Source organism: Bison bison, unplaced genomic scaffold (assembly GCF_000754665.1).
Source record: "Bison bison bison isolate TAMUID 2011002044 unplaced genomic scaffold, Bison_UMD1.0 scf7180017864472, whole genome shotgun sequence".
In the NCBI taxonomy this organism is placed as follows: domain Eukaryota; kingdom Metazoa; phylum Chordata; class Mammalia; order Artiodactyla; family Bovidae; genus Bison; species Bison bison.
In genome coordinates this window covers 1,993,070-2,002,853 of record NW_011495033.1, presented here as the reverse complement: position 1 = coordinate 2,002,853, position 9,784 = coordinate 1,993,070, and the positions used below count along the sequence as shown (strand labels likewise).

The 9,784-nt window shown below is 47.3% G+C and overlaps 1 protein-coding gene across 1 annotated transcript in view; it reads left to right on the top strand.

The window, feature by feature from the left end:
- The first annotated feature begins 2,258 nt into the window (after positions 1-2,258).
- Positions 2,259-9,784, top strand: part of NXN (nucleoredoxin) — a 26,096-nt gene continuing 18,570 nt past the window's right edge. Inside the window, exons 1-4 of the mRNA XM_010861360.1 lie at positions 2,259-2,600; positions 4,976-5,109; positions 5,613-5,713; positions 7,405-7,511. Of these exons, the coding sequence (XP_010859662.1) occupies positions 2,384-2,600; positions 4,976-5,109; positions 5,613-5,713; positions 7,405-7,511 (559 nt within the window). The 5' untranslated portion in view covers positions 2,259-2,383. The remainder of the gene's footprint in view (positions 2,601-4,975; positions 5,110-5,612; positions 5,714-7,404; positions 7,512-9,784) is intronic.

The following is a 9,784-nucleotide window of genomic DNA, read 5'->3' as shown; positions in this document are numbered from 1 at the left end:
CTGAGGTTATTGATATTTCTCCTGGCAATCTTGATTCCAGCTTGTGTTTCTTCCAGTCCAGCATTTCTCATGATGTACTCTGCATATAAGTTAAATAAACAGGGTGACAATATACAGCCTTGACGAACTCCTTTTCCTATTTGGAACCAGTCTGTTGTTCCATGTCCAGTTCTAACTGTTGCTTCCTGACCTGCATACAAATTTCTCAAGAGGCAGATCAGGTGGTCTGGTATTCCCATCTCTTTCAGAATTTTCCACAGTTTATTATTATTTTCATATATACATATATGTAAAATACATGTTCATATAATATATATATTCATATTATGTTGTAGCTGCACCGGGTCTTAGTTGCAGCGCACAGGATCTTCGTTGCAACATGTGGGATCTCTAGTTATAACGTGCAGACTTAGTTGCTCTGTGGCATGTGAGATTTTACTTTCCCGGACCAGGGGATTGAATTTGTGTCCCCTGCATTGCAAGGTGGATTCTAAACCACTAGACTGACTGCTGGAGCACAAGCCAGGGAAATGCCCCTGCTTTGTTCTTTCTTGTATCCCTTGTGCTTAAACCAGGGCTGGCACATAGTAAGTGCTCAGATAATATCTGTTGAATGAATTTCAGCTCTCTTGTAAAAAAAATATGTAGGGAAAAGCAGTGTATTTATAACTGTGAGATATAGGTATATCTCCTAAACATCAGTAAGTAGAATAAAGATGAGCAAAAAAATGAGGCATCATTTTTTTTTTCTATCCAATTGAAAAAAACCAATGGTAGTGATAACAGTTGGTGAGGGTACCAGGAAATGGGTGCTGTGATTTACCATTGGTGGAAATATAAAATCGTCTACGTTTTCAAATGATGAGTCATGGGTGATTTTTATCTCAATTTTTGTGGCTGGGTTTTCCATTTTTTTGCATAGTTACTTTTCTCCCCCAATAATTCCTTTTTAAATCATAAAAATCTGATAATTTTAATCCCCACCCCTTTCCTCGCTCTCTCTCTCTTTTTTTTTATTAACCTGGCTGGATCCTGGTACGAGCAAACTTATAAACCTGATTCCAGCAGTAGGATGGTCTTGTTTTGTTGTTGAACCTCTCAGAATGTTTCATCTGAATCCTATATCAGGATTCTCAGGAACAGTGCAAAATCAGTCACTGAAAACTGTGTGTGCAGAGTCACTCTTGATCGGAAATCCTGGCTGGTTTGGGGTGCCCATCGGAAATGTGGGGCTGGGAAAAACATGCAGCCTTAATGGGGGCCCACCCAGTTAAAGGTGGGGTCCCACAACACTTCCTGCCAAGACCCAGGTCTCCATAGGCAGGGGAAACCTCCCATTTCTTGTCTGATAGATACCCTGCCTGACTCCCTGGCTGCTTGGGGCTGAGTTGAAAACAATGATCACAGCCACACACGCCTTTCCGTCTGCTGTGCGTGGCTGATGCCCGTTTCCCTGGACACCTCCACACCCTGTTCTGTCAGTGCCTGCACAGCCAGCCCTCACACAGCCAGCCCTCCTGTCTGGGCCCCAGATCCCCAGAAGGGAGGCCTGCAGGTGACAAGCCAGCGGGCCATCCTGCGGCCTAAGCCTTGTTTCTTTTCTCCTCTGGAGGTGCGCTGTTAGTTTGATGATGATTATGTCATTTCTGGGCTTGGCAGTTCAGTTCCAGAGTACCCGGCGGCTCACCTGAGCGGCGTCCCCCCAGACGTCGGAGCTCACCAAAGAGCCAGCACTCACTGGGCTGCGAGCCCTGGGCTGTCGCCTTTATGCTTTCTCTGCCTCAGTCCTCTTCGACCTTGGCCCTCTGACAGTTGGCACAGCTGATCGCAGGAACCTGCCAAGGACCAGGGGTTGTTTTGAGTGGCACAGGGAACTGAGGGTTGGGGCTGGCTAAGGGTTGTGCTTCCCTGGTGTTCGCAGGCTGAGTGGCACACGCTTAGAGCGACTACTGATACTCCCTGTGTAGGGACCTGGTGAAGTGGGGAGAAGGGCTGATTTCAGTATTGGTCACCTGTTGGATACCCTTTGTCCCTTCTCCCTTGGGGCCAAGGGGACACAGCCCATCACCTGCCTGCTGATTGGGTGGAGAGTCGCCAATAATAAGCCCCGCTTCCTGCCTCAACCACCTGGTGGATATCTGATTGTGTTTGAAAAATGCCTGATCCATCTTCATTATGCTTCTTAGAGACAGTGCCTGTCGGGAAAGTAGGAGTGAAGAGACCACCAGGACAAATGTGGTCCTCTGTTGGCGTCTGCTGTGACTTAAGCCTGGTTGAGACTCAGACCCAGGGTCCCCTCCATTGTCTCAGACCTCAGGACAAGTGAGATTGTAGCTTCTCTTGTCCCTTTTGCCCAGCCAGTCCTGCTCTTAGTCAGTAATTCATGTATCTGTACCTTCGTGTTTTCCAGCCTACTTCAGGAGGCTCCAAAGAACTCTGCCATCTTGGATTTAACCACCTTCTTTTACTTTTCTTCTCACAGCTTAAACTTTGGAACAAATATCGAATTTCCAACATTCCATCGCTCATATTCTTAGACGCCACTTCCGGGAAGGTCGTGTGCAGGAACGGGCTGCTGGTGATCCGCGATGACCCAGAGGGTAAGACCTTGCCATGTCCTCCCACCCTGCCCTCCTCCCTGTTGGTAGAGAGTGTAAAAAGGAAATACATGAGTGCGGGGTTATTTGGCTAGAGAATATTGTCTTGATGAAATTATAGTATTCTCCAGGTCATGGTTAAGGTTTTTACAGAGATCAGAATGTCCCTCGTGGGGGCTTTAATTCATGGGCCAAAGGAGAAGGAATCTGAAAAAGGAAGTTTAGCTTTGAGGGCTGAGGAGGCCGTTGAGAAGCAGTTTGAGCCCAGCTACTGACTTACATTGCTGTTTCAGCAGCAGCTCTCACCTCCACAATCAAGAGGCAGCCTGTGTGGTTTGGGGATTTTTTTTTTTTTTTTCTCTTGAAAATGTTACCATAGCATGGGGGAGGAAGGAGAGGGTGATATGAATGGAGAGAGTAGCATGGAAGCATATACACTATCATATATAAAATAGATAGCCAATGGAAATTTTCTGTATGACTCAGGGAACTCAAACTGAAGCTCTATAACAACCTAGAGGAGGGTGGGAAAGGGTATGAGGTGGGAGGGAGGCTCAAGAGGGAAGGAACATATGTATACATATGGCTAATTCATGTTGATGCATGGCAGAAATCAAACGAATGTTGTAAAGTAGTCATCCTTCAATTAAAAATAAATAAATTAGAAAATATATATTACGATAGCAAAGTTGCAGTCTCTGTGTTGCTCTCCTGGCCCTAGCGCCCCTCATTTCTTGAAGTGAAAAAGTGAAAGTGTTAGTTACTCAGTTGAGTTCAGCTCTTTGCAACCTCATGGACTGCAGCCCATCAGGCTCCTCTGTCCATGAGATTATCTAGGCAAGAATACTGGTATGGGTTGTCATTCCCCTCTCCAGGGGATCTTTCTTACCCAGGGATCGAACCCGGGTCTCCTGCATTGCAGGCAGATTCTTTACCATCTGAGCCACCAGGAAAGCCTCATTCCTTGATGTTGCCCACATCCTAAGCCTTGGTCTTCCTGTCCAGCTGGGTGGATGGCCGTGTCTGGGTGACTCTCGTCACCTTGCTCAGAGGCTGTCCAGGGCCTGTTTCTTTCCCCCGGGTGCTGGAGTCATACAAAGGCTATAAGATCTTCCGTCCCTCATGTATTCATCCAATTACAGAGTTCAGCCCTAATCACAAATTTTCCCAGTAAAAATTTCATCTTCAAAAAATTGCCCTCAGTAAAAACCAGGGCAGTTACAATAGAACCAAGTCTTTATCTTCTGAAGTGTAAACACACAGGCACGCACGCATTCACACCCCTGCCCCCAACTCTGAAGCTTGTTAAAAACCCAGCTTCCCCAGCCCTACCCCCAGAGATTTTTGGTTCCATGTGTTTCAGGGTGGACTCAGCCATCTGCTTTTCCAGCCAGGATCTGCTTCTCTCTCCCGCTCCCCATCCACCCCAGGCGATTTTGAGCCAGTGGTCCCTGGACCACCCTGTGAGAAAACGCTGTTCTGTTGAGCGGGGAGCATATTGTGTGCTCTTCCTGCCTGGGGCTTATGTGTCATCAGAATGTCAACCATCTGGGTCGAGTGGTTTTGCACTTTCCTTTCACTAGACTGAAATTCTCCTCTCACTTGGTTCCCTGGGCCCCAACCCAGACCAGCTGAATCAAAATCTCTGGAGGTGGGACCCAGGAGCATCAGATTTTAAAACTCCCTGGCTGATTCTAAAATGTAAAGTTGGGAGCCACTGAGAGCCCGGGGTTGGAATTGAAGAAACTCACAGTTAATGGGCTTCCCTGGTGCATCAGTGGTAAAGAATCCGCCTGCCAATGCAGGAGATGCAGGTTCTATCCCTGGGTCAGAAAGATCCCCTGCAGGAGGAAATGGCAACCCGCTCCTGTATTCTTACCTGGGAAAGTCCTGTGGACAATGGAGCCTGGTGGGCTACAGTCCATAGAGTCACAAGGAGTCGGACATGCTCAGTGACTGAGCATGCACGCATACTTGGTTAATACCCAAGGCAGTGATTCCCCAACCGTCCCATTGTCACAGTTACTTGGGGAGTCATTTGGCCTTGTTTTGGCCGTGCATCTTTAGCCCTGCCCCAGGATCCTGAGATAGGGGTGGCGAAGGGGGTGGCGGGTAACTTTGGCTTCTGTACTTCTCAGAAGCTCCCCAGGAGATGGGTCCTGTGATCCTCCAGGTTCAGGAACCATGGCTTTGAGGATAGGTAGGGATCTGCCATGAACGAGTCCTGCTTTTATTCCTGCTCTAGCTGCCAGTCCTATGGATATGTTAGCCAATACCATTTGGTGATAAAGTTGTCGCGCTCTGCATCCTGGAAGCCTCTTGGGTCAGAGGCCCCGAGGAAGAGTCTTAACCTTCTCGCCATCTGTTGCCTGTTTCAGGTTTGGAATTCCCCTGGGGACCTAAACCCTTCAGGGAAGTCATTGCAGGGCCCTTGCTTAGAAGTAACGGGCAGTCCCTGGAGAGCAGCAGCCTGGAGGGGTCTCACGTGGGAGTCTATTTCTCCGCACACTGGGTGAGTGCTGGGTCCCTCTTTCATCCAGACAGAAGGGAGCAGTGATGTCGCCGCTGAAACTAGCTGGGGTTGGCTTCTGGAGGTGTGACTGCTCAGGTGTCATTTCCTGGCATTCCTGCTCTCTCCTGGGCCTCGTGCATCGCTGGCATGCTTCCAGTGCTTACTGTTACGAATGATATTAGCAGCAAGAAAAGGACTTCTTTGGACTGGCCTGAAAGGAAGGTCCTTCCCCCTAAAAAATACATAAATAAAAAGGGGAGTCCTCCTAACCCATTCTGATAAGGCTCCCCACGTTCCCTTAGGGGATTCGTTTTAACAGCTGCCCGCTGACCCCAGATGCTCACCATCACAAGAGGCACATTTATTTCTGCCTCGTCCATAAACTGGAAATGCGATCCACATCCAGCGTGGGTCTTGCTGAACCGGCCTCTGCTGGCAAGCGGCTGGGACTGGGGCAGGAGAAGGCAGGACGGAGGCCGAAGGCTCCCATTCATTTCTTGCAGTGTCCACCCTGCCGAAGCCTCACCCGGGTCCTGGTGGAGTCCTACCGGAAGATCAAGGAGGCAGGCCAGAAATTCGAGATCATCTTTGTTAGTGCGGACAGGTAACGTGTGCTGACGGGTTGGCGGACAGGGTGGCGGTGTGTCTCCCCTTTTCCACAGGTGGATGGATGGCTCTTGCCTTTCATGCTCTGTAGCTGAGAACTTGGGGCTAGGGCTTGGGGAAGACCTATCTGGGATGATTGGCAGAAGGGCAGATATATTTCATATTTAATCATGTAATGGTCTAAAGGGGAGCCAAGAAAAACCCATTCTTGCTGTCAGTATTAAGGGACATCCTTATCCTGGCCTGGGGCATTGGAGATTAGGATGCATTTTTTTTCTGGTCAGTTCAACTTTTTGGATGGTGCTGAGTAGATATGGAAGAAGGAGGATGTAAAGAAAACAGCCAGAGACTAATGGAATATGACACCTGTCTTAGCTGGCTCTGCATTCATTTTTCTTAGCTCTGGCCACATGCTTTTTCTGGGGTCTGCCCACAAAACAAAAAGTGCAGGCTTTCTTCCCAGAGTATGTCAAGGCCTTTTAGCCTCAATTTCCTCTGTTTCTTGCCCTCTCGCTGGCTTTACTCATCAGTGACCTTCCTTCGTCGCAAAACTGCAGCCCCAGTTCAGACCGAGCCACCAGGCTTCCTTTTCACAGAAGGATCGCTGAGATGCCAACACACTGAGGGCCTTGTATGCACTGCCATATCCTTAATGCCTGTATGATGCTATGCTCAGTTGTACTGGCCCCTGGGCCCACCCCTCTGCTCCCTAGGGCAACCTTGAAGCCATGTCACAGGGCTTTTTAAAGCTTAAAAAAACCCATCAACTTGGGAATTCCCTGGTGGTCCAGTGGTTAGGACACTGTGCTCTCACTGCCAAGGGCCCTGGTTCAATCCCTGGTCGAGGAACTAAGGTCCCACAAGCTGCACCACCAAAAAAAGAAGTCTTCTTAAAAATAAAAATAAATTAAAAACATCAACTTTATTGAAGTATGATTTACATACAGTAAAATGCATGCATTCTAGGTATAGAGTTCAGTGAATTTTGACTAATGTATGTACTTGTGTCACCAACACAGTGAAGATATAGAACATTCCCATCAATGAAAAGACTCCCTCGTGGGATTCCCCTGTGGTTAAGAATCCTTCCAGTGAAGGGTGTGGGTTCAAACCCTGGTCAGGGAACTAAGGTCCCATATGCAATGGGGTGCAGCCAATCTTTTTTTAATTCTAAAAAAAAAAAAGAACTCCTGTGCCTTTTCTCAGTTGCCCCCAAATTCCAGCCCCACAGATCTCTGATCTGCTTCTATCACTTAATTAGATTTATCACTCTTAGAGTTTCTTAGATATGGAATCATAGGTGTATGCTTGATTAAAAGTGTTCTGTGCATATCACAGTTATATGCACAGATTACAAGCATTACAGGGAAGGAGGTGTCTGAACATCTAGGCTCCTAATTAAAGGAAGACCTGTCCATGTTGAAAAGAAAAGCTGAGCATGAATTGACTGGGTAGGCTGCAGAGGAGCAGTCTGTTGAAACGCCTGGCGTTTCAGCCTGGCGTCCACCTGCTGTGTGGGGCCTTGTGCACTGGGTCGGTCCTTCCCCAGCCTGGCGTCCGGGGAGCACAGTGATTAGAAGCTGGGGCGTCTGTAGGGCCCTGGACGCAATTTGGTGGGAGGCGAGGAGGACCTGATGGTGGTGCCTTGAGGAGTAATAGAGCTCTGTCTCTGTGCATGTGTCTCTGTAGGTCTGAGGACTCATTCAAACAGTACTTCAGTGAGATGCCGTGGCTTGCAGTCCCCTACACCGACGAGGCCCGGCGGTCGCGCCTCAACCGGCTATATGGAATCCAAGGTAGGCGTTCCCGACTCCGGGGCTCCTTGGAATCCGGCTCATCTGGGTTCACCACCTCTTTGGCTTTCCTTCTGGAGGGGAAAGAACATCTTTATTTCCATGAATATTCACATTTTTCAGCATCTTAAAAATATGCGGTGGGTTTTGTGGTATGTAGATTATACCTCATTAAAGCCGTTTTTTGGAAAGAAAAAGTGCCTGTCTGGGTGAGACAGCTACTTCTCACCACCCAGCCTAGTGGGTTCTGACATACTTGGGCTACAGAGCTCACACGCCCAAGTGACCGGGTCAAAACCTGTCTTCAGACCTGAGAGTGACCTTTGGTTCCATCACTCAGGTTCTTTGAGCCTAGGTTTCCTCATGTGCAAAATGCAGATGATAAATTACCACAAAGAGTTGCTGGGAGCATGAATTGGATAAAGCAGATCCAGTACTTCTCACCATTGCTGAAGCCTCAGAGTAAAGGGTGAGGAGGGAGTACTGCCTTGTAGGTGACAGAACAGATTTCCTGAGAGTGTCAAAAACTTGGACTTGAAGTACTGATCATGGTGTTTTCAGAAATAATGGTTACTAGTGAGACAATCTGCATTTTTATTCTTTGTTATATGAATACCTCTTTCCCAGCCTTCATCCAACTCACTGGAAAAGACCCTGATGCTGGAAAAGATAGAGGGCAGGAGAAGGGGGTGACAGGATGATGGTTGGATGGTATCATTGACTCAATGGACATGAGCTTGACAAACTCCAGAAGATGGTAAAGGACAGAGAAGCCTGGTGTGCTACAGTCCCTGGGGTTGCAGAGTCAGACACAACTGAGCAACTAAACAGCAAGCCTTCACCTAGCCGGGTTTTTTCTTGGTGGCCTATTAAGAGTTAAATTCATTCTGTTTGTATTAGTGGTACCAGATCCTGGTCAGCCCTAGACAGTTAACAGCTAATATTTGAGTTCTCAGTATTCCTTGTTTTATAGGAAGTGGGAAAAAAAGAGACAAACCAAGATCTACCCACAAACTCCACAGCTTGTGGGGGGACTTATCAGGTTCTTTAACCTTTTTTCTTCACCATTTAGAGTACGCATATTGCTTTGTTAGGAGCTAGTTTCAAGAAATTGATATTTCATCTAAAACTGGTGATTCTTGGGACTTCTCTGGTGGTCCATTGGTTAAGACTCCATGTTTCTACTGCAGAGGGCTCAGGTTCATTCCCTGGTCGGGAAACTAAGATCCCATATGCCCTTCAGTGTGGCAAAAAGTAAATAAATGACTCTCAATTTCAAATGTACGCAATTACTCCCTGGGGCTTTTGTGAAGATGCAGATTCGGACTCAGTGGTTCTGGGGTGTGGCAGAGATCCTGCCTTTCTAGCAAGCCCCCAGGTAATGCCAGTGCTGCTTGTCCAGGCTCTGCACTTTGGGCGTGAAGTCGAGGTCTGTGAATCCTTGAGAATCCTTCGAGAATTTTGGAGCTTTAGGTCTCCTAGTAATTAAAAAGATGAAAGCAGTTTTCCTTCCAAACAGAAGTGGAGTGACATGACATGGTTTACCATTCCAGCAAGATGGGTACCAGTTGGTTAGTTTAAAGGAGATGGTGCAGGTGTATTTCCTTCCAGCACTCTGCTTGCAGAGACTTAAAACATGTGTGCCTTAGCATAGGAGCAGTATTTCTTGAGATAAGGGATGACCCTAGACCAAGGGTTAAATTGCCACTTGATGCGGATAAGTAAAACTGCATGTCTCTCAATTCACTTATTCATTCATTCAACAAGTATTTGCTGAAGGCACTCCCCTACTGCTGACTGACCTTGAGCAAGTTACTTTATCCTTTTTTTTTCAGTAAAATTGGGAAGTCTCAGTGTTGGGTACAGAGTAGGCATTTAATATTTAACTGACTGACTTAGGGAGAAAGGGGAAAATCTTTTATTTTACAACCTAAAAAAGATAAAGTTTTGGATGTCCGAAAACTTGCTAACAGAAAGGCAACTAACAATATGGCAAAGAATCTATTTCCTTTATAGAAAAAAAGAGCCCTTTCCAGATTTGTTCAGTCACGTCTGACACTTTGCGACTCCATGGACTGCTGCACGCCAGGCCTCTCTGCGCTTTACTCTCTCAGAGTTTGCTCAGACTCGTGTCCATTGAGTCAACAATGCCATCCAACCATCTCATCCTCTGTTGCCCCCTTCTCCTGCTGCCCTCAATCTTTCCTAGCATCAGAGTCTTTCCCAGTGAGTCAACTCTTCACATCAGGTGGCCAGAGTATTGGAGCTTCAGCTTC